Source organism: Danio rerio, chromosome 16 (assembly GCF_049306965.1).
Source record: "Danio rerio strain Tuebingen ecotype United States chromosome 16, GRCz12tu, whole genome shotgun sequence".
Classification (NCBI taxonomy): domain Eukaryota; kingdom Metazoa; phylum Chordata; class Actinopteri; order Cypriniformes; family Danionidae; genus Danio; species Danio rerio.
Window position 1 is genome coordinate 20,635,001 of NC_133191.1, and position 25,789 is coordinate 20,660,789.

Below are 25,789 nucleotides of genomic sequence, written 5' to 3' on the forward strand. Positions count from 1 at the left end.
TTAAGGCATAATATATATATATTATAATTTAAAACAATAAAAGTTCCCGGTGGTATTTAAAATAATACAGAGTATCGATACATTTAAGGTACTATATTGTAGACTTTCAGTACAATGACTGATAGAGCTTAACACTGCAATTAAGAAAAACACACACAATTACAAAAACAAAAACAACAGCAAATTAAGAAAAGATCTTCTATGGTTTAACAGCAAACGTGTTGCAAATCCTCACAACGCAAACAAACTAAGAAAATACACTGCAATTTCTTACAACACATGCAAATAGCAACTCAACGGAAATGTTTTAAGGGGACACAAAAAATGTGAAGGACCCTGCTATTTAGGTTATTTATTTAAGCTAGTAATACACAAAATAGAATGGGAATTGTGTAATCAGCATGTTAAAATAAACAAAAAACTCACCTCTACATCACCTACTGTACAACTTCATTGAGCAATAGTCACGGCACAATAAACAAATCGCAGCCAGGTCCATCAGGTTTTTTGGTCCCCTTGAAACAATACTGTTGTGTTCCGTGCTATTTGCATATGTTGTAAGAGATTTCAGCGTGTTTTCTTAATTTCTTTGTGTTGTGAGAATTTACAGTATGTTTTCTTAATTTGTTGCATTCTGAGGATTTGCAACATGTTTGCTGTCAAATCGTTGTAAATCTGGGGTCCGTTCTTCGTACGTGGATAACTCGATTAGCTGGATTAGCTCAATTTGTTTATAGAAGATTTGATGTGATCTAGGAACATTTCATTCTTTAAGTGTTACATACACTTGGGAAAACAGTGAAATAATAATAAAATATTATATATACATTTATGGGTGAGGCAGTGGCACAGTAGGTAGTGCTTGCCTCACAGCAAGAAGGTCGCTGGGTCGCTGGTTCGAACCTTGGCTCAGTTGGCGTTTCTGTGTGCAGTTTGCATGTCCTCCCTGCCTTCGCGTGGGTTTCCTCTGGGTGCTCTGGTTTCCCCCACAGTCCAAAGACATGCGGTACAGGTGAATTGGGTAGGCTAAATTGTCCGTAGTGTATGAGTCTGTGTGTGAATGTGCGTGTGGATGTTTCCCAGAGATGGGTTGCGGCTGGAAGGGCATCTGCTGCGAAAAACTTGCCGGATAAGTTGGCGGTTTATTCCGCTGTGGCGACCCCGGATTAATAAAGGGACTAAGCCGACAAGAAAATGAATGAATGAATATACATTTATTATTTATAATAATTAATAATATTGAATATTAAATAACTTATAATATTTATGTTTATATACATATCCCAGATCCGCGCGCTGGTGGTAAGACGGTCGCGGCTACGGGAACGGCTCCTCGCCGTACCTAATGCTAAGGCCGTCTCATCACCTAAGGTACGTGGAAATTACAACCACATCATTCCCTCTACCTCAACCCCGCGTCCTTCTCTGTCCAGGCCCAGCGCACCCGGGGCGCGGCTCAGCCAGGCGTTGTTCACGCCGACACCCGGCTACCACGGCGCCTGGGTGCAGCCGCGCAAGGTGCTTCCCAGATCCCGGGGCAGAACGTCTCCGCCTGTGTTCGAGATCTCCACGGAGAACCGCTTCTCCCCTCTCCGCGAGTCGGGTCCCGATGTGGCCATCATCGGTGACTCGATCGTTCGTCACGTCCGTGCCGCCTCCTCAAAAGGTAATAAAGTACGTACTTTCTGCTTTCCTGGTGCCCGTGTGAAAAATATTTCTACACAGATTCCAACCATCCTGGGCGCTGCCGAGAGCCCTGGTGCCGTTGTCCTCCACGTGGGGACAAACGACACCGGGCTCCGGCAGTCGGAGATCCTGAAGAAGGACTTCAGGAGCCTGATCGAGACGGTTCGACGCACCTCGCCCGCCACGCAGATCATCGTTTCTGGGCCGCTTCCTACCTACCGCCGAGGAAATGAAAGGTTCAGTAGACTTTTAGCTTTGAATGAATGGCTAATAACATGGTGTAAAGAACAGAAATTGCTCTTTGCTAATAACTGGAATCTTTTCTGGGAGCGTCCTAGGCTCTTCCGTCCTGACGGCCTGCACCCCAGTCGAGCCGGAGCTGAACTCCTGTCGGACAACATCTCCAGACTACTTCGCACCATCTGACTAGCAGGTAAAAATTCACAAAATTCACACTATAGCCACCTAGACTCTTGTTCACCCCACTTAAACATCAGTAACACATATCTGGCGAATCCTATAGAGACTGTGTCTGTTCCTCGTATTATTAGATTAAGAAATAAACGTACTGTGTGCTCCAGGAAAAATCTAGTAAGAATCAAACCAGAAAAACCAGTAGAAAGTGAAAATACAAATTTCGTAAAACTTGGTCTCCTAAACATCAGGTCACTTGCACCTAAAGCACTTATCATTAATGAAATAATAACAGAAAACAATCTTAATGCACTCTGTCTCACTGAAACCTGGCTGAAACAAAATGACTATATTAGCTTAAATGAAGCAACTCCTCCAGGATTCTTATATAAACATGAGGCTCGTCAAACTGGTCGTGGTGGTGGAGTTGCATCAATCTTTAGTGATTTCCTTAATATTAAACAGAGAAACGGACTTATGTTTAGCTCCTTTGAAGTATTATCGCTTAATGTTCAGCTTCCAGATACTATACAAAAACCTATGTTATCTCTCGCTTTAATCACCATATATAGACCCCCAGGACCCTATGTCAAATTTCTAAAAGAATTTTCTGATTTTATTTCTGACTTACTAGTCAAAACTGATAAAATGCTAATTGTAGGTGACTTTAACATCCACATAGATGACGCTAATGATACATTAGGGCTCGCGTTTATGGATTTAATACACTCACTTGGGATAAAGCAAAACGTTGTGGGTCCAACCCATCGCTTAAAGCATACATTAGATCTAATTCTGTCTTATGGAATCGAGGTTATTGACGTAGACATTATACCACAAAGTGATGATATTACAGATCACTACCTCTTACTATATAAGCTGTGTTTACCTGAAATCAGCAAACCCGCTCCAATACTCCGCCCTAGTAGAACTATTGTTCCGTCAACTAAAGATGAATTTATAAATAACTTACCTGATCTCTCTCTATTTCGTAATGCACCCGCAAACTCAAATGATCTTGATGTAGTAACCAGCAGTATGGATGCCATCTTTACTAGCACACTAAATACTGTGGCACCCATCAAATTAAAAAAGGCTAGAGAGATTAAAACTATACCATGGTATAATAGTCATACTCGTGCGCTCAAAACAGCAACCCGCGCCCTGGAACGTAAATGGAAAAAAACTTATTTAGAGGTCTTTAGAATTGCGTACAAAGACAGTATGTCCAGCTATAGGAGGGCTCTAAAATCTGCCAGGACCGAGCACCTGCGCAAACTGATAGAAAATAATCATAACAATCCTAGATTTTTATTTAACACCATCTCTAAATTAGCAAATAATCGGTCATCCTTGGAACAAACTACTCCACCGCAAATTAGTAGTGATGACTTCATGAATTTTTTCAGTAATAAAATAGAAGGCTTTAGACAGAAAATAGGAGATGCCAAACTTTCTGCACCGGCTTATACTCCAAATCCTGTAAATATTTCATTAAATCATAATAATAACCTACACTGCTTCAAAATCATAGAACATGAAGAGTTAGTAAAAATTATAAATAGCTCTAAACCAGCTACGTGTATGCTGGACTCAATTCCAACAAAATTACTGAAAGAGCTGCTACCTGCTATAGGAGAACCTCTTCTTAACATTATCAACTCTTCTTTATCTATAGGCCATGTTCCAAACTCTTACAAGCTAGCTGTTATTAAGCCTATTATTAAGAAACCGCAACTAGACACCAACAACTTAGCTAACTATAGGCCTATTTCAAATCTTCCATTTATGTCTAAAATACTAGAAAAAGTTGTTTCCACTCAATTATGCTCTTATCTGCAGACGAACAATATTTTTGAAGTGTTTCAGTCAGGTTTCAGGGCTCACCACAGTACAGAAACCGCCTTAGTGAAAATAACCAACGATTTACTCTTAGCTGCTGACCGAGGGTGCGTCTCGCTATTAGTTTTACTCGATCTTAGTGCGGCATTTGATACCATTGACCACAATATCCTCATAAATCGTTTAAAGTCTACAGGTGTCCAGGGACAGCCTCTACAATGGTTTAAGTCATACTTAACTGACCGCTACCAGTTTGTAAATCTTAATGGACAGCCTTCACAAATCTGCCCAGTAAAGTATGGGGTGCCTCAAGGATCAGTTTTAGGCCCTTTACTGTTTACAATTTACATGCTACCTATGGGAGACATTATTAGAAGACATGGGATCAGCTTTCACTGCTATGCAGATGATACTCAATTATATATTTCCACTAAACCTGACGAGACGTCTGAACTTTCTAAACTAACTGAGTGTATCAAAGACATCAAAGACTGGATGACCAACAATTTTCTTCTCTTAAACTCAGACAAAACAGAATTATTACTTATTGGGCCTAAATCTTGCACACAGCAGATCTCGCAACTCAATTTACAATTAGAGGGATACAAAGTTAGCTTTAGCTCTACTATAAAAGATCTGGGTGTCATATTAGACAGCAATCTAACTTTTAAAAACCATATATCCCATGTCACAAAAACTGCCTTCTTTCATCTGAGAAATATCGCTAAATTACGAAATATGCTATCCATCTCAGATGCAGAAAAGCTAGTCCATGCTTTTATGACTTCGAGACTGGATTACTGTAATGCTCTATTTGCTGGCTGCCCAGCATCCTCTATTAACAAACTTCAATTAGTACAAAATGCAGCAGCCAGAGTTCTGACCAGGTCTAGAAAATATGATCATATAACCCCAATTTTATCCTCCTTACACTGGCTGCCTGTTAAATTTCGTATTGAATTTAAAATATTACTTCTCACCTATAAAGCTCTAAATAATCTAGCTCCTGTTTATCTAACCAACCTTCTGTCTCGCTACGAACCAACTCGCTCCTTAAGATCTCAAAATTCAGGGCTTCTGGTAGTACCTAGAATAGCAAAATCAAGTAAAGGAGGTCGAGCCTTCTCTTTCATGGCTCCTACACTCTGGAATAGCCTTCCTGGTAACGTCCGAGGCTCAGACACACTCTCCCAGTTCAAAACTAGATTAAAGACCTATCTGTTTAGTAAAGCATACACTCAATGCATCACCTAGCGGGTTCCACACAGGCTTCTGCATCTTGCTTATACACTATGAACAGCAGCTACGCTAATTATTCTCTTTTCTCTATTTTCACCTGGGGATACTCATCCCGAGGTCCTCAGATTAGGCGGAGTCACTGATTGGATCCAAGACCAGCGACGTGATGATCCCAAGGATTCCATATCCGGGACCAGGCCATATCCTGAGCTGCTGCTGCGCTGATGGTCGTGGGGAGTGGAGAACATGAGTCTGATTCCAGCGACGCTCCAGGGACAGACGAGTCTTCATTGAGGCCATCTTCCAGCATAAACCACGGCGAATGAAGTTCTGCACAAGACTTTTGGCCAGCGGAGAAATTAAAATGGTCGTGCCCAACTGAGTCTGGTTCTCTCAAGGTTTTTTTTCTTCACTCCCATCAGGTGAAGTTTTTTTTCCCTCTCCGCTGTCGCCACTGCCTCGCATGGTTCAGGATTGGTAGAGCTACGCATCGATGAATTTGCTCTTCGGTGTTTGAACTCTCAGTAATGATTAAATCACACTGAACTGAGCTAAACTGAACTGAACTGAACTTAAACACTAAAACCTGAACCACACTGTTCCAGTTACTATGACCATTTATGTGAAGCTGCTTTGACACAATCTACATTGTAAAAGCGCTATACAAATAAAGCTGAATTGAATTGAATTGAATTGAACATATAAAACTGCACAGTACAAAAACAGGGTGGTTCTCCCCAAGAGAATCAAAGAGAACCTTTATTAATATAGACTTTTTAGACACAAACAGGTACTATTTTAAGGTATAGACCCACCTTTAGTACAATCTGTGTATAATAATAGACATGCACAATATTCGACTGGTTTTTGTTTGATTGTTTGTCCCAGTGATGGGTTGCAGCTGGAAAGGCATCCACTGTGTAAAACATTTGCTGAATAAGTTGGTGGTTCATTCCGCTGTGGCGACCCCAGATTAAAAAGAGACTAAGCTGAAAAGAAAATTAATCAATGACTTAATAATAATTTATGCAGTCATGCACAGGTTTTGACTGCTAAAATTACGGTGATTATATGCTTGGCAAAAGTTGCAAACACCTTTACTGATATCAAAAAATGTTTCGATGCAAAATTAATTAAAATGGCGACGCAGTGGCCCAGTAGGTAGTGCTGTAGCCTCACAGCAAAAAGGTCGCTGGGTTGCTGGTTCGAGCCACGGCGTTTCTGTGTGGATTTCCTCCGGGTGCTCTGGTTTAAAAACGTAAAAACTTTAAAATCCGATCTAAAACATAAAGCTAAATAAATTGCTAAACACTCTTGACACATGAAAGTGTAAAGCCTGCAGCCCACAACAAAGGTGTAAAGTTATTGCGTATCATATTTAACAAACTTTTATAAGAATTTTATGTAATTTTGCTCAGAAGGATAATTGAATATAAATCAGATGATGTCATTAAGCCGCTGTGCCATCAGCCAATCGTTGCATTGTTGATAATGATTTCGAGGATCGATAGATCTGTCCTTCACTACACACGCTGCAGTCTCAGATCAGTTCATCCACATTTGAATCTGATTTGCAAACTTGTTTGAATAACCAAATTAGCCAGAGATCAGTTATCAAGATTAGAAGATCCAGGATCTGCCAAATCATCTTATACTAATTGAGCGAGGTATGAAGAACGGACCCCTGTTTTTAATTTGCTAGTGTTTTTTTAATAGCATGTGTTTTCCTAAATTTTAGTTAAGATCCTTTAAGCTCTCTTGATCACATATTTCAAAATCATGACAACACAACTTCAGAGAACACTTGAATCAGGCTTTGACTAGATTATTCTGGCTTCACCTGTACAGGTATATCGGGGTCCATCTCAAAAGCAGGTATCCTGTCGGTCCAGGGCACAAAGCGTTTGGAGTGAGGATCTAAGCAGAAGTCAAACACAGATCCCTGGACAGGAAACTTCACACTCTTCATCTCTTTGATCCACCACTGGCTGAACTCAGCCCGATAGTCATGAAGCTGTTTGATCCATCAAGAAATAAAAACATATCATACAAACATAAGTACTGTAACCATTAAAATTATATTCATATTATTACAGTGATTTATGTTGGCTGTTACATGCATCGATGTGCTGTATTTTATAATTTGTTATATTTATAATATTTTACAAAATCATATCAGATGTATTTCAATTATTTTTTTTACTATTTCTAAAGGAGAACTTCGCTCAATTTCAGAAAAAAAGTGTATTTCTATGCAATTTATATTCCTAAAATTTATATTCCTAAAAAAAAAAAAAATAATAATATATATATATATATATATATATATATATATATATATATATATATATATATATATATATATATATATATATATATATATATATATATATACAATATAATATATATAATAAATACCTGATCCTGGACGGTTGCTCCACCAAAAGCCCACACACAGGCAAAAACAAAGTACATCTCATACAGTTCCCTTGGAGAATCCGCTGGGATGTTTTCAGGAGTTAACAGACAATCCAGCAGGGAGCACAGAGTCTGGTAGAGAGAGATGTGAGTGAAGATTTGAATGTTTATAATAGTTTAGTACCCCTATAAGTGATACATTGCCTGCGTTGGTGATGTATATTACGGTACAAAAACCTTGTAATAAACTGCCAGTACATATTCTGTTATTTTACAGACTTATTTCTCTATTTATTATTTCATATACATTATATTATTTCAAACTAAATGACAATAAGAGTCACTGTAAACTTTTAACATTAAACATAGAGCAGAGATCAAAGTCCCATAATGTAATTCACAACTGTGAATAAACAGAAAACACTTTTCAAATACTTTTTGAAAATATGTAAACTTTTAATTAACATATATTTTTTAAAAGTTTTAGCTACAAAAGTAGGTTACTTTAACAGGTATAATAACCAAAAAATACTGAATGTAATTTTTTATTGTATGTACACATGCTAGAGTAAATTAATGTTTTGAAGATATTAAATTACAAAAGGATGATATGTAAAGCATTAAAATCAACAGTGAGAAATGGCAAAATTCTGTTTATATGTTAATTCACAAATACTACTGAAAATACTACTGAATTGTAACAATTTACTCCATTTAATAAAACGAATAGGGCTTTAATGTTTTTTTTTTTAATCACCTAATAATAATAGATGCTTCTGTATTTGTCATTACATTGACTTCATTTCACTTACAGTATGAGTTAACAAATAAAAAGTCTATAAATAGTCACAGAATATTCTTTTTATGTCATTGGTCACATTAACACGTTAAAATGTTATTGTTTGAAATAAAATAGCTGTTGAGCTCCAAGCATTTGCTGCTGTGTCGAACAACCACGAAAAATACAACAATCTGAAAGTTTTAAAAAGAGCGTTTAAAGAGCCAATAATTATCCACTGTATTTTGAAGTGCCCACAATGTCAATATTGTGCACATTTATTTTCACAATATATTGAATTATTAAATATGGGCATATGTGTGGTACTGTACCTGAACCATGCTGTTCTCTGGAATAGGAATGATGGTCTTAAAGGAGCTTCTCATTTTTTCTATACAGCGAGGGATGTATTTGTCAAACAGAATGGTCAAGTGTGCTCTCTCAGTTTGTCTCTCTCTGCGATCAATCCAACTCGTAACAGACCTAGACACGGATGAATAAGAGCTGATGAAAGTTCATGTCATCATTTACTAAGCCTTCACTTGTTACAAACCTGTTTGAGTTTCTTTCTTCTCTTCAACACAAAAGAAAAATATATTTTGGGAAATGTAACCGGTAATCACACATGTACAGTTAAAGTCAGAATTATAAGCCTCCCTAAATTATTATCCCCCCTGAATTATTAGCCCTCCTGTTTACTTTTTACCTCAATTTCTGTTTGATGGAGAAAATATATTTTTCAGCACATCTCTAAACATAATAGTTTTAATAACTCAATCTAATAACGGATTTATTTTATCTTTGCCATGATGACACTAAATAATATTTGACCAGATATTTTTCAAGACACTTCTATACAGCTTAAAGTGACATTTAAAGGCTTAACTAGGTTAATTAGATTAACTAGGTAGTTTAGGGTAATTAGGCAAGTTATTGTATAACAATAAATATTATACAACAAATATATTAAAGCTTAAAGAGGCTAATAATTTTCACCTTAACATTTAAACTGCTTTTACTCTAGCCGAAATAAAACAAATAAGACTATCCATAGCAAAAAATATCATCAGACATACTGTGAAATTTTCCTTGTTCTGTTAATCATCATTGAGAAATATTTAATAAAGAAGAAAATAAATCAAAGGGGGGCTAATAATTCTGACTTCAACTGTATATATATGTTGAATTCTTATAGATGTCAATAGCATTTAACATATTTAAAATATTGTTCATTGTGCTAAAAAAAATAAAAATAAAAATAAAAAATGCTAAAGGTTTGGAACCACTCTGGGGTGAGTACATGATGAGCAAATTTTCTTTTTTGATGAACTTTTCCTTTAATCCATCACAAATGTGAATCACTGTGAATAAAATGATTTATTTGTTTTCCTACACCCCATGATACCCCATAATACCACAATAATTCAATAAATAATTAATGAAGTTTTTTTTTCTTTTTTCTTTTTTTTAATGGGTACAATACAGTAGAATTATTATCCTCATAGTTCATTCATTGAATATAAAGGCACCTTATTTATATCGTTAACAATATGTTATCTGAAACAGAAAACTTCATACACTCAATACTCTTTCCCCCAAACTCAAGACCTTAGAACTTGATCTTAAATCATAATTTTGTAGCTTTATTTGTATACTAACATGAGTTATACTAAAACATATTCATTCATTCTTTCATTCTTTTTCACTTAGTCCCTTTATTAATCTGGGATCTCCACAGCGAAACAAACTTTTCCAGCATATGTTTTATGCAACAGATGCCCTTCCAGCTGCAACCCATCACTAGCAAACATCCATACACACTCATTCACACACTAACGACGACTTAGCTAACCCAATTCACCTGTACCACATGTTTTTGGTCTTGTGGGGGAAACCGGAGCACCCGGAGGAAACAAATGTGAACACAAAGAGAACAAGCACACTCCACACAGAAATGCCAACTGACCCAGCCGGGGCTTGAACCAGCGACCTTCTTGCTGTAAGCTACTTCTTGGTACATATTATTATTATTATTACTAATATTATTATTACATATATTTGGATAGTGTTTCATGTAGCCACCATCAATTTGTTTGTTTTAGGATATTTTTTCAGTTTATTGAATTTTTTGTCAATATAATTGTCTTGTTTTAATTGTGAGACACAAGAGCTGCCTGCATGACTCACCTTGATTGAAAACAGGTGCGGCCAATTGGATTGCTTGATTTTGAGAATTTGAGTTGCTGTCGTTGTATGCATATGTGTGAGCCTGATAAAGATCTTTGATCTAGAAGTTGATAGTTTTAATATTTTAAAAAGGTAAATAAGTGTGCAGATCTCCCTTGTGTTTTTGATAAACTTTTTAAAATTACATTTAACAGACCCTGTAAAATGCCAAAAACTTGAAACAAATACTTACTTGCAATATTACAGATTCATGTTGAATACTACTTTATATGAATTACAAATATATAATATTCTGTAGAACAAACCACAGTAAACACAAAAGATCTTACATACCTACATACATTATACAGTTAGTCAAAATTATTAGCCCTTTAGTAAACTTTTAATTCCTAAAAAAAATGTTTACAAATACTGTTTAACGAAAGACTTTTTAACACATTGTTGAACACAATAGATTTACAGTAAAAGCAAGTTTTTTTATTTATTAATTTATTTTTTTCTTTGCCCCGATAACAGTACATCATGTTTTACTGGTTATTTCTTAAGATATTATTATTTCAATCATTCATTCATTTTCTTTTCGGCTTAGTCCCTTTATTAATCCGGGGTCCCCTCAGTGGAATGAACCGCAAACTTTTACAGCATATGTTTTTACACAGCGGATGCCCTTCCAGCTGCAACCCATCTCTGGAAAACATCCATACACACTCATTCACATTCATGCACTACAGACAGTTTTAGCCTACCCAATTCACCTGTACCCCATGTCTTTGGACTGTGGGGAAAACCGGAGAACCAGGAAGAAACCCACATGAATGCAGGAAGAATATGCAAACTCCACACAGAAACGCCAACTTACCCAGTCGAGGCACGAACCAGCAACCTTCTTGCTGTAAGGCAACAGCACTACCTACTGTGTCACTGCGTCGGCCAAGTATTTAATTTAAAGTACAATTTAAAGGCTTAACTAGGTAAATTAGGCAAGTCATTGGACAACAATGGTTTGTTCTATAGCCAATGAAAAAAAAATTTGTAAGGGGCTAATAATAATGACCTTAAAAATTATTAATATTAGTTTTACATTAAAAACTGCCTAACTCCAGCCAAACTAAAACAAATAAGACTTTCTCTAAAAGAAAAAATATATTATAGGAAATACTGTGAAAATGTCCTTTCTCCGTTAAACATCACTTACAAAATTCATAAATTCAAATTCAAGCAAATAAGAGAGCAAACAAATATGCCTGGCTTGTAAAAATAAATGTCATATTAAAATACACATCATAACACCTTATGGATAAAAAAGCACATTGTGAAACATGCAGTGCTCAGCATATAAGAGTACACCCCTCTCAAATCTATCATTTAATGGAATATTTTCTATAGGATGCTTTACAATATTATATTTGTGCATATACATTAGATTAGTCAGTACTGAAGCCAAATCTGGAGCTTGTTTAACAAAATAACTGGATAACAGTCCAGAATTCATACAGCCAAATATATATGTTATAGAAAAATATTAAATAAAATATTTAAAAAGAGCAAAACTCAAAAGAAACAAAACATTAATTAATGTTGTTGAAATTGTGTAGTTTGTCATTTTCCCCCAACATTTTGCATGAATTTAAATGTATTATTTTCTATTTCAGAAATATTATTTTATTAAATACATAAATCTAATAAATCTATTTTGTTTAAATGCACTAAATGAGAAATGGATAAAAATATTCATTTTCAAAATGGTGTGTACTAAATTATGTTGATCACTGTACCTCTCACACAGTTATGTCATATAGAATAGAAGTTCCCAAAAACCAAATACGTGACCCATTATTTGAAATGTGCTTAAAAAGCACAGCAGATATTTTGAAAAAAATTAAAAGAAAAGTGAACTTCTTACAGGCTCCAGCTAAGCTCTTGAGGATTGATGTACAATATGCCAGCTCGTGACACGGTGGCAGGAGTGGCATGTCTCAGATGGCTGATCTCAAACAGTAGTCTCATCGAGGGAGTGAGAGGAATCCGTTCATTATTAGCCAAAGTAAGAACCTGCACAGACATGCACAACAATACTACATCACTGCCAGTTTTCAGAATTGATGCTTTGCTGCAATAACTTCATCATTATTGTATGAGGTATTGTTCAGCACCGTGTTTAAATATGCCAAAATGTAACACTCCAGATTATTCAGCTGAGTGCAAACGTCTTCATAAAAACAGACTAGCACAAACTGGTACCTTGTTGTCATCCATGACGGTGTTAAGAGACTCAATCCACATGGGGTCAATGTCTCCATCCAGAACAATCCACTTGGGCCCTGAGTGAGAGTTACTGGCTTGATCCCGCATGAAATGTGACAATAAACCTGTCAAACAAAGAGATTCACAGTCTCAAAGTCTTGCAGAGGGAATAGATCTCTTGTCTAAACTGTAAGTTATGTACTGTGAATTGGACAGGATCAGCTCTACAAAACACTGGATGCTGATGTACCATCTTTCCATTCCCGAGTGGCAGGATGAAAGAATCCAAACAGTTCATCATTGCTCATTGATTTGGGGTTCAGATCATTCCAGAAAGGCTTCCTTCCCATGTTGAAGTAAGTTTTGTGAAGAGTTTTTAGGATCTGTTTTGGGACAAAGCAGGGATATTCTTTAGGATTATTCACGATCATTAGTATCATTTGATTGTGAATTACTGTGTTCTTCAAATACTGTGTGAAGTTTGATGGCATGAAAATTCACCCAAATATTATTATTTAACCAAACATAAAATATACGATGAATATATCATAGGTATTTTATATTTTATCAATCCCTTCATCAGTCAATAAAAAAGTATGTTTTCTTCTAATGTGTAACTAATTGCTAAAATTAATGTTTATGGTTTAGAAACAACATGATTACAGTCGAAACAAGTGAATTATTATTACATTCAATATTTTACACATCTTTACACATTTAAATGTTTAAAATAGAATTTATGTAATTATATTCTTTTGCAATTTTTTAATTTTCTGCTGAAATTTATCATCATACAAAGATCACAATCAGATAGAGATAATTAAGACTGAAAAAAAATATTACATATAAATGTCATTTTAATAAATTAAATTACAGTATTTTTTTTATTAAATATTCAAACCTTTGCAAAAAAATAAAATAAAATTATATATATAATATATATATATATATATATATATATATATATATATATATATATATATATATATATATATATATATATATATATATATATATATATTAGGGATGTGCAGAGCAGCCGGTATTTGTATTTGTATTTGTATTTGTTGAGGGGGGAAAAGTATTTGTATTTGTATTTGTATTTGTATTCGAGTAAAATTCAAAATGGCGCAAAAATATATATTTTTTCTATTACACTTCTAATTTACGTTATAGTGAAAGTATTGTTTAATTATACCCATTATATAAATTATAGATATGCAATATTGGCTGTTGTTTTTGAACATGTGATAAGAAATGTCATTGAAAAGAAAATAACATAGAAGCCATTATCTCATCCATGGTTAAACCAACAACTAATAAAATACCATTGGGAATATTATGAACCCCACCACCACTGTTCTTGTTGAAGGACACTGAATAGACAGAATAAAAACAAATAATACTTCAAAAAACTGTTCTTCTTCTGAAAGAACTTCTTTCAATTGGACAGAATTCCAAAAACTAATATTAACTAAATAAATCTTAATAAACCCCTGCCCGGGAGATCTGGCAGAACAAAAGTATTCTATATAATACTAAAAGATACAGCCCTGCTATTATCATCTGCCTGCCACAAAAAAAGACATAAAGTTTGTTTGTTTGTTTTTTTTTATGTTTGAAACTGACTTGCTGGGGCAGAATGTGGCTGTGTTGATGGTTTGGTGCTTGTGGAGGATTTAGTAGAACATAGCTGTGCTGATTGAGGGGATTGATGATTGTGGGGGGTTCTCAGACAGTATCAGGAGAGGATGCTTTTAGTGCACTACTCAGAATGACAATTAGACATATCTGCAATTACAATTGTACTAGTACGAAATCAGATGAATTTTGACTAGTAACAATTGTAATTGATATCTCTGAGTTTTTACTAGTCATAATACATTTAGAGATATCGTTAATTCATCATATTTAGAGATATTTACAAATATATTTGAAGATATCTCTAATTAATTTACTAAAAGTCTAATTACAGTTGTAGATATCTAGAATTGGATTTTTGACTAGTCAAAATTCATTTGGGGATATATCTAATTACAATTGTGACTATTCAAAACTTATTTAGAGATATCTGCAAATATTTTTCAATGGAAGTCAATGGAGGAATATGACTAGTCTATCATAATATATTTGCAGATATTTCCAATCTGACTAGTCGAATTATAATTATGACAAGTCAAAATATAATTAGAGATATCTCTAAATATATTTATGGATAGTCTGAACAAGGTTTAAATGCTAAAACGGCTTGCCATACGCTCTCAGTAGCACAGTGGAGATTTCTCTAGTTATATCCTTTCAGTCGTTTGTTATGCAGTGACATGCAGTCAAATATTTCGCCAAACAGTGATGCGGTGACACGCGGTCAGATATTTTACCGGACAGATCCGCCACTTTTGGCGCGCATAAACAATCATAAAGCTCTCGTGCTGCAGGAATGAGGAGGTCTGCTGAAGGCGCGCAGCTGACGTGCAGTGAGAGGTTTGCGTCTTTAATAAACTACGGCAGTTTGCGATCACTGAACAGTAAGAATGATTAATAAATCCATATGAAACAACCCCTTAAAAGTCACGTCTCGCTTTCAGTTTCGGGCTTTGGCGCGTTTTGCCTCTCTCTCTCTCTCTCTCTCTCTCTCTCTCTCTCTCTCTCTCTCTCTCTCTCTCACTCACTCACGCGGACATGCACTGTGGTCTCATGAGGAAACGCTGCTTTTTGATATAGTGTTTTTCTTGCTCCCGAATACAAATAATTTTTCAAGTATTTGTTCGAATCAAGTATTCGTAAAAAAACGCTATTCGTGCCTTTCCGAATACCGTATTCGGGTTCGGCTTCACCCTTAATATATATATATATATATATATATATGGCTGGGTCATAGGGAAGCAGTCTAAGGAGAGACAGTGTGTCCTGGGTCTTAACAGAGCACCTCTGACCCCATACACCCAGAGCACCTGCCACATAATCCCACGAGGGACACGGTTAAATGCACGGTCAAAAAGTCCACAAAACACACTCGAGCACCCTGGTGAGGGTATAGAGCTGGTCCAGTGTAATACAACCTGGGCAAAAACTGCATTGGTCCTCCTGAATCCTAGGTTCAACCATCAGCCGGATCCTCCTCTTTAGTACCCTAGCATAGACTTTGCCAGAGAGACTGAAGAGTGTAATTGCCCTATAGTTGGAGCACACCCTCCTGTCGCCTTCTTAAAAATGGCAACCACCACCCCAGTTGCCCAGTCCAGAGGTACTGTCCCCGACCTCCTTGCGATATTGTAGAGATGTGTCAGCCAAGACAGCCCCACAATATCCAGAGACCTAAGATACACAGGGTGAATCTCATCCAACCCCGCTGCTTTCCCACTATGCAACTTGCAAACTACCTCAGTGACCTCAGCTTGGGCGATCAGTGAGCACACCCCTGCATCTCAGTCTCTGCTTCCTCAATGAAAGACATGTCAGTGGGGTTGAGGAGATCCTCAAAGTATTCCTTCCAACGCTCGACAACATCCCCAGTCAAGGTCAACAGCTTCCCACATCCACTGTAAAGTGTCAGCGTGGAACTGCTTTCCCCTCCTGAGGTGCTGGACTGTTTGCCAGAATCTCTTTGGGGCTGACCAATAGTCTTCCTTCATGGTCTCTCCGAACTCTTCCCAGGCCTGAGTTTTTGCCTTCGCAACCACCCAGGCTGCAGCACACTTGGCCTGTCGGTACCCATCAGCTGCCTTGGGAGTCCTGCAAGAAAACCAAGCTCTGTAGGACACCTTCTTAAACTTGACGCCATCTCTTACTTTCAGTGTCCACCACCGGGTTCATAGATTATCGCCTCGACAGGCACCACACCTTTCGACCCCAGCTCCTCACAGCCGCATCAACAATAGGGTCGTAAAACATGAACAACTCAGGCTCAGGCCCCATTTAAACTAGTGCGTTTTAGTTTTAAAACGGCATTTTAAAATGAAAACGATCCTTGTCCACAATAGCGTTTCTAAATTGCTCTCCGTCCACACCAAAACGATGAAAACGCACGTCACGTGACCACACACACACTCTCGGGCAAGCGCTGTAGCATTTCTACCCAGATGAGAGCCCTGCTAGTCGGACTGCTCATCAAGCATCTCCCGCTGGATCTAATCTCGCTATATTTGCTAAACGTGATATTTCATCTTTATCTAACGACATAGGCCTATTCCCTGACTTTGGTCATTGGAATCTATTACTTGTTCACAGGTAATGTGTTTTGGTTAAGCGCAAAGATAAGTTAATGATTAATCCATGTACACTGACTGATCGCTTGCCTTTATTTCCAACAAAGTATAAACTTATTGTATGTTATACTTTTATAATGGCCATTATCAATGATTAAAACTGATATTCAGCAAAAGAGATGGTGTGTTTCGTATTTTTACTGACATTGAAAGGAGGCAGTTGTTATCGGCTCCATTTTGTTATAAATATTCACACAGTGAAGATGACGCTAATATATGCAGCACGACGCCTCAACATTTCTGTTGTCTGTTAAGTTGCTAATATTAAAATGAAAATAGGCAGTTCCTTAAATCATGTTTACATTTTATTGTTGAGAAAGTGAAACAACGTAGCCAGGATGATGTAAATGAAGTTATAAAGTACACTGTTCCCTTTGAAGATTTACGCGTGTCCTCGGTATGTTTTCCATATCTAACTGAGAAGGGGGAGACTGCAGACTTGATCAAACTTGCGAAGTCTGAACTTACAAGAAGAGGATGCGAGACTGAACTGTGTGTGTGGGGTACTTAATATTGAAGAAAAGCCCCAATCGGCAGCCCCGCCTCCGTTTTCAGATGTCTCCGTCTTTCCCCATCCACAGTGATACGGAGCAGCAGCGTTTTAGAATGAAAACAGCCTCTCCAGCATTTCCAAAACGCTCCGTTTTCGGCGCTCGAGAACTCCAGCGTAGTGTGGATGGATTGTGTAACCGTAGCAAAACTTATGCATTTTAAAACAAAAACGCATTAGTGTAAACAGGGCCTCAGTCTGAATGTCTCCAGCCTCCCCTGGGATCTGGTCAAAGCTCTTCCGGAGGTGAGAGTGGAAAATCTATCTGATTTGAGAATCAGCCAGACATTCCCAGAGGACCCTCACAATACATTTGGGCCTGCCAGGTCTGTCCAGCTTTCCCCCTGCCAGCAGATCCAACTCATGACCAGGTGGTGATCAGTTGACAGCTCTGCACCTCTTTTTACCCAAGTGTCAAAGACAGATGATGAAAGATGTCCAAGGAAAAAAAGTCGACTTATGGACCTCCGCCCTAGGGGTCCTGGTGCCATATGCAATGATGGACACCCTTATGCTGGAACAAGGTGTGTGTTATGGACAAACTGTGATTAGCACAAAAGTCTAATAACAGAACACCACTTGGATTTAGATCAGGGAGGCCGTTTCTCTCAATCACGCCTCTCCAGGTATCATTGTCATAACCTACTGGCTCATAGACACAAACCACAGTGAGAGACCAATCCTTGACCCTAAGGCACAGGGTGACAACCCTCTCATTCCCTGAGGAAAACTCCAACACATGGTGCGTAGGTTGGGAAACTAGACGCAAGCCCACACCAGCCCGCCACCTCTCATCGTAGGTAACTCCAGAATAGAAGAAATTTCATCTCTTCTTATGAAGTGGAATTTTAGAGCCCCAGCTGTGCATGGAGATAAGCCCAACTATCTCTAGTCAGTAATGTTCCACCTCCTGCACAAGCTTGGGCTCCTTTCCTCCCAGTGAGGTGACATCCCATGTCCCAAGAGCTAGTTTCTGTGCCCAACAATCGGGTTGTCATGGTCTTAACCTTCGACCACAACCTGTTCCACAATGCACCGACCCCTTACAGCTTTCCCTGTGGGTGGTGGGCCTGCAGGAGTATAGTCCCACATCGCTCCATCAGGCTGAGCCCGCCAGGTTCCGTGGGATAAAACCCGACCACCAGGCACTTGCATACGAGCCCCAACCCCAAGCGTGGCTCTAGGGTGGGTCTCCGGCTGCGCCATACCAGGTGACGTAACTGTCCTTTCTGTTGTTGCACTCATCTGTCTTAATTTAAAAAAAAAAAAAAAAAAAAAAAAAAAAAAATATATATATATATATATATATATATATATATATATATATATATATATATATATATATATAWTTTTTTTTTTTTTTTTACAAAGTCTTAAAGGGGAGGCATTATTCTTATTTACAAGTAAAATGGTGCCCACAAAGCATTTATCACTTTTATTTGTATAACTAATAATTGTCAGGTCAAGTTTCACAATCAGAAAGATAATTTACACTATAAGAAAATACAACACAACTACTCATAAATTTTGTTTAATCATATTTAAATGTTGATGCAATTATAACTTCATAGTCAAACTATAAATATGACTTTCAGTACTGTGAAAGACCCCACCCATCCCTACCACAGTTTCTTCCAGCTCTTGCCATCAGGTAGACGGTTCTGAAGTATTAAAGCCTGCACAAAACAAGACTACTCAACAGCTTCTTTCCACAAGCTGTTAGAGACCACAATACCAATTATTTTATGCCACTCTGAAATATTATCCACAATACCACAACCAGAACCCCCTCTTCTCCCCACCTCACCACACAAAATTCTTCAGACATCATGCATTTCTAGCACAGCTAAGTGGGCTTGACAAACCAGCTGAATAAAACACACTCTTTCATCTCTCTAAAATTTAACCAACACTTGCACCAGTTTTGCAACAGACACTTTCTTAGAATCACTCAACATCTAGAAAAAATTAAATAAAATAAAATAAAAATTGTGCATTTATAAAGTGTGCTTCACACAGGTGACTTGACAAACCAGCTGTAGAAACACTCTTCTCTCTTTATGCATCAGACACATCTCCCTACTTCCTCTAGCACTTAATTCACTGAGCACTAAAAGTTCCTTTTAAAAATATTTCTTCTTGTGTGTATTGCCTCTTCTTGATGAATTGCTGAATGCCTCATCAATTGTAAGCTTTGGACAACAGCATCTGATAAGAGACTCAATTTAAATGTGGAAAACAGATAATAGTTTGTATTCTAGTGTACTGACCTGACTTTTTCCTGTCCCGGCCTCACCAATCACAAACACTGAATGATGAACAGACAGAAGCTCCTCCAGCTGGACAACCTTCAAGAGTGATACAAAATAAGACTTTAATAGGGGATCTAAAAGAGTCATGTTAAATACAAGCAAAAGTATAGTACCTTCTGAATGAATGTGTCCTCAGGTTGAAGCTTTAATTCTTGACTAGTCTGACGGACTAAATGTTCAAACTCTGCATCAATCCCCCTTTCCACTTCCAGACCAGGGAACAAATCTCTAATCAGACCGAGGAATACAGGAACATCTTCTGAAATCATCTTCGGCATGTTGAAATCTCTCAAAGCCTGCATCAACACCTAAATTACATAACAGCAAGTCAAAGTGTCAAAACCCATACATGCTGTACTTACAGAGCAATAAATCAAGCACACCAAATAAAATAATTTACCTGATCTTCTGGCCTAGTCCGATCTGCTCTTCTGAGAGCTCCAGCAACAGCGAGCACAGGTTTAACAGCACGCAAACCCCAGTCATAGTGATCCTACAGCAGAGAAATCATGTACAGCTGAGATTAAAACTAGACAGACTTTTATTATTAACATTGTATTTATTTAACTTCATTTTTAGACACAAACTCAACTTTACTGTCCTGTTTAGGGAAAGTATTTGTATTTGTAGTAATGTGCCATATCCCATATGAACACATTGCCAATTTACCATAATAATAAATATAATTAGTTATATAATTTCCCAATTACATTTTAAAGGGGTTAGTTCACCTACAATGAAAATCTACCATTGACTTCTATTGTAGGACAAACAAATATTGCTGCAGATCCAACTTTCTTCTAAATATCTTCTTTTGTGCTCAATGCAAGCAAGAAATTCGGTCACACTTTATTTTTATGATCTGTTTGTTGAATTTAAGCTACATTGCATCTACATGCCAACTAATTCTCATTAGATAATAAGTAGACTGTTAGGTTGGGTTGGGGTAAGGGATAGTGTAAGTTGACATACTTGCAATTTTTTAGTGGAAGGAGCAGCGTCAACAGATATTAAGCAGATAATCTACAGATAGTCTACTAATACTCAAATGGACCACCAAAATAACGTGTTACCACTGAGCAAATAAAGATAATTTTCAATTTTGGGTAAACTATACATTTAATATGTTTAAAAAACAAGTGCTACACATTTAACAGTGTTTTTATATACCAAATACATCCTCCTCCTCTTCACTGGATTTATTTAATAAATAATGGCCACCATAATATAAGAATCTCTAGTTCTATTTATCCTGCATGTAGGAACTCCTGATGGTGAGAACTGAAGCTTAGCTTGTAATGGGTGGTCTAGGGTGCAAAGAATAACATGGCCTTTCTTCACAACAGAATTTTGGTAAATTACTGTAGCCCAAGTTTTATGATATTTTAAATGGTCAGCCGGTTCCAGGCCAAATCCCAAGTGTAATACCCTAGTCAATTGGACTTTATCCACCACTGATGAGTCAGTAGGACCTGGTATGTGTTTTGAAACATGCGAATTGTAAAACTAAGACGTAATTTAATCAGAAAATAAGATGGTGACAATAAACACACAAACACACGTTACCTCAAAAACAAGAAGAGAGCTCAATTTTTTTTACACTGTGGGACTGAAAACAAAACTCACTGGAATGTAATGCACCCCATCCCACTCAAGTAAAAAGCATTATGGACTCTTATTTTCTGATATTTACTTTGTTAAATAATAAATAATAAAAAAAATACAATAGCTCAAGTGGTCTACTACAGTCTTCTATTACAGGCTTCCAACAGTTAAGCCAGTTGTTTTTACTAGTTAATAGCAAATTACTGTCAATATGTGCCCATTGGGTATGTGTTTAACGGTACATTTAAGGTATTTCTCAGGTCAGAAGGTCTATTCCATGCAGTACATTTACAGGTCTCCTCAGTTTTGGGGAACATATTTTTGAACATGTGAAAACCACTTTTACTGTACATGTGTAACTCATGAAATATGCTTTAAAAACAACTATTTTAGTCATGTAACAATAATTTGTGACTCAGAAATTTGGGAAACTGTAGTTTTTTATCTAATTTTGATCTTCCCTGTATAGGCGTTTTTCTGTATGGCACCTTTATATGTCAGCTTACCTGTTTAGAGAGCAGCTCCTTACAGAGCCTGTAGAGGGTGATGAACTTGTTGCCCAGAATCTGAGCACTTTGGAATCCTTCAGACATTAGCATAATCTCACAGATCAGCTCCATGTCAGGAACCACCATGGCACACGGCCTGCAAAGCACAGCAATGATAGGGTATTCATGATATTCTCAACACACTGCTGATACAGCATTCAGATATATAAATTTTTTAATTTACATTTAATTATTACTATTATTATTATTATTATTTATTTATTTATTTATTTATTTATTTTTATTTATTTATTTATTTATTTATTTTTTAATATAGCATATCTGCCAATAGCTGTCAGTCTGTACCTGAAAAGAGCTTTGAGGTTCTCCGGCAGCTCAGTTCGCCCAGCATAACCAGGGTTCATTGTGATGAAGATTCCTATAGAAGGTTTCAAGCTAATCTCTTCCTCTAAAAACAGGATTCTGCAGGGGGAAATTTGCTAAAACATGGCAAAATAGTTCACATTTACCAATTAGAAACCTATAAATACAAACTCCTTACCTTTTGCTCTGGTTGCGAATGGCATCATGTATGGTCTTTACTTGCACTGCCACCACTGACAGCACTTCCACAGCGATCCGGTTAAACTCATCAAAGCAGCCCCAAGCCCCAGTTTGTGCCAGACCTTTAAAGATGTTCCCTATGGACTGAGTGGCAAAACAAGTCAGCAAAACACTTCACTGTGTCCACTGTTATGGCAAGAGACTGCAGGTGAATGGAGTTAAAAAAAAGCTAACAGTAATCACCATGTTTCCCCACTTAATAGACCCTTTTCACATGATCTCATGAGGCACCTGGTTTAACTCAAAGCAGTGTATCAATACTTTCACCTACACAGCACTACCAGTAGAGAATTCACCTAGTCACATGTATATTCAAGACAGATATGGATAGATGATGACTGCGGCTGTTTTCTGTTGTCTGCATTCTAGGTAATACATCTGGCATCTCAAACAAGCTTACAGATCAGACAGATTTCAGCTTGAACCGAGAAAACAGGACTTTAAACGAATCGCTGAAGCTGTATTGATTTGTGTTGATGCCTTTATGCAGATGAAGTTAGTATATGTAATTGTCAGCATTTGTCAAATAAAGATTTTAGATGCGTACAGGGGTGCAGCATGTATTTGAAGACAAATTTAAGGGATATGAAACCTGAAGAATAAGTAAAATTGTGGGGGGGTTTCCAATACCAGCATTTTCATGTTACTACAGGGGGTTGTTTTACAGAATGCTGTGGAAAGCTGATTCACAAACAGATTTTTCACATTCTATGCAATGGTCAAAGAACTCTGGTTCTCTGGCATTTTTATCTATATATTGGTATTTTACAAGTATTAACAAAAAAAAAAAAAAAAAAAAAAAAACAACTTTATTTCTATGTAACATTCATTAATTTTTTTTTCAGCTTAGTCCCTTTATTAATCCGGGGTCGCCACAGCGTAATTAACCGCCAACTTATCCAGCACATGTTTTATGCAGCCCTTCCAGCTGCAACACATCACTTGGAAACATCCATCCACTCTCATCCACACACATACACTACAGATAATTTAGCTTTCCCAATTAACCTGTACTGCATGTCTTTGAACTGTGGAACCGGAGCACCCAGAGGAAACCGTACGCGATTGCGGGCAGAACATGCAAACTCCACACAGAAACACCAACTGACCCAGCCGAGGCTCAAACCAGTGACCTTCTAGCTGTGAGGCGACAGCACTACCAACTGCGCCACCGCGTCACCCTATTTAACGTTCAAATGAAATTAAATAGAATAACAATATTGCATGTGACTCTTACTAATTAAGCAAAATCATTATGCAAATTATTTATATGTATCTGTGCAGTACAGAGAAGGATGCAGAAGTGTCATCAGAAAGTAGAAATTAATGTATTTACCCTGTTTTTACAATTGCAAAACACAAAAAAAATTGTGAAAAAAACTCATTTAATATTAGTATTAGATTATGAAATTATTTGTAACCAGGGCTTGACATTAACTTTTTTGATCACCAGCCACTGTGACTAGTAGTTTTCCAACATTACTAGCCACCATTTTCAATAGCCACAATTTTGTTGTTGGTAAAATATATTTTATATGAATAAATTTGACTTTTACATACTAAAGTTACTTAATTTAGACTTTGTGTTATGTCCACATTCCTCTTCATTCATTTCACCTTTTTTTTTTTTTGTGTATGAACTTGCTTAATAAACATAAGCAAATAGGTTGTGGTTTCATAGTGTCGCATTGCAATTAGTTTTTATTTCACAGCACTTTTCAGGGCTCAGCACTACAGGATTTACTTAATTTATCTCTGACAACACCAAAAATAAATAAATAATTATTTCTTAGTCAACAATGTTAAATAATATGTTAAAACATGCAAAATATAGATGTATACATGTACTTTTTGTTCAACAAAAACAAATACACAAAAATAATAATAATTATTGTCATGTATCTAAAACAATGCACAGTAGCCTAGTCTGTCCAGGCTAAAGGTCTCTCAGATCACTATTTAACTACACATGCTTGGGGAGTTGATCTCCTATTAGAGCAATATTATTGTAAATATTATAATTAAATCTTATTAACAAAAATAACTGAAAGCAAAAAAAAGCAGATGAAAAACATACAGAGTGTGATAATGTTAGGCCCATAATCTGTTTTGTTCAAAGAACAGTTAAATCAAAACTGGCAACCGCTGTTGCTAACAAAAAGACATATTTTTGGAAGCTTTTGGAACAAGCAGGATTGTGGGTACACGAGCATCACTTTTTGTCCAGTCTATTTCCAATCGCAGCAGTTTCGTTTCCATGCACGGTTGCTTCGCACCAGGAACCAGGAGCGGGCATGCTTTTTAAACAGTCACGTGCATCACATCACATTACCACTTGCATGAACGCTATTTTCGTCGGCCATGTTACTTTTTGATTCTAGTATGACATTTGCACACATATTGGGCCATCTTTATTGTCGAACCCTGCTTTTAAGAAAGCTATCATTTAAAAATTATCTTCAACCAGCCAAAGTGGCTAGTGAGAGTGGTTGCCACAGCTGAAATCTACCCATATTTGACGGGTTGGCAGGGATTGATGTAAAGCCCTGTTTATAACATATTATTAATTAAAATGTAGTACGGATATTGAATTTAAACCAACTAGTATGTTGAGGAAGGACAATGTCTTAATCCATTAAAATAGAAAAAAGAATGAATGTGAGAATGGATTGATGACTAATGAATGCAACTGATTGCTTTTACAGATGACAAACTTAACAGGTAATATAAAAAGATTAAATAAAGAGTTTTACTCATGCTGGAAAATTTACATAAAATATATCTTATAAGTGTATATTCATAGCAGTATCTAAAGTAAAACTGAGGAAATAATAAACTGAAATAATAAGAGAAAATTTGGCAAATACTGTTTATAATTTCTTAATAAAAATAGATTACTCCTATTCTTAATAACTTGAGCAAACATGATATTTGGACACAAGCCCAATAACTCAATAGTCTTAAATCACCATGTGCAAAATTAATATTTGCAGTTTGTTGTGAATTTTCCCAAGAAGTATTCCATTCAAAGATAAGATGCAACTACTAATACACTGCATCGCAGAAAGGCAGAAGTTCTTGTGAAAACGGTCGATTGATTACATTTTCTTAAATTGTATGTTTTATTAGGGCCGACA

The 25,789-nt window shown here is 36.8% G+C and overlaps 2 protein-coding genes across 3 annotated transcripts in view; one reads left to right on the forward strand and one right to left on the reverse strand.

Moving 5' to 3' along the window:
• The window catches only part of si:dkey-233k19.3, a 199,529-nt gene that overhangs the window by 111,548 nt on the left and 62,192 nt on the right, over positions 1-25,789 (reverse strand). The window contains exons 34-45 of one of the 2 annotated variants that reach the window (XM_009292264.5): positions 22,591-22,736; positions 22,395-22,511; positions 22,047-22,185; positions 20,336-20,428; positions 20,049-20,243; positions 19,894-19,971; positions 13,059-13,191; positions 12,806-12,933; positions 12,468-12,616; positions 8,710-8,860; positions 7,600-7,731; positions 7,022-7,195 (exon numbers count right to left, since the gene is read on the reverse strand). In XM_009292264.5, the coding sequence (XP_009290539.2) occupies positions 7,022-7,195; positions 7,600-7,731; positions 8,710-8,860; positions 12,468-12,616; positions 12,806-12,933; positions 13,059-13,191; positions 19,894-19,971; positions 20,049-20,243; positions 20,336-20,428; positions 22,047-22,185; positions 22,395-22,511; positions 22,591-22,736 (1,635 nt within the window). Of the gene's footprint in view, positions 1-7,021; positions 7,196-7,599; positions 7,732-8,709; positions 8,861-11,036; positions 11,673-11,873; positions 12,617-12,805; positions 12,934-13,058; positions 13,192-19,893; positions 19,972-20,048; positions 20,244-20,335; positions 20,429-22,046; positions 22,186-22,394; positions 22,512-22,590; positions 22,737-25,789 lie in introns of those variants that run through there. The other variant, XR_012391690.1, reaches the window with a different exon arrangement.
• LOC141378343 (uncharacterized) lies at positions 1,267-5,875 on the forward strand. The gene is made up of 2 exons (XM_073926785.1): positions 1,267-2,119; positions 5,299-5,875. Exon 1 carries the CDS (start codon positions 1,267-1,269, stop codon positions 2,110-2,112), a length of 846 nt encoding a protein of 281 aa, XP_073782886.1. The 3' UTR covers positions 2,113-2,119; positions 5,299-5,875.

Coding starts and splice junctions, on each gene's coding strand:
- LOC141378343 (XM_073926785.1), top strand. CDS start 1,267: ATGTTTATATACATATCCCAGATCCGCGCGCTGGTGGTAAGACGGTCG.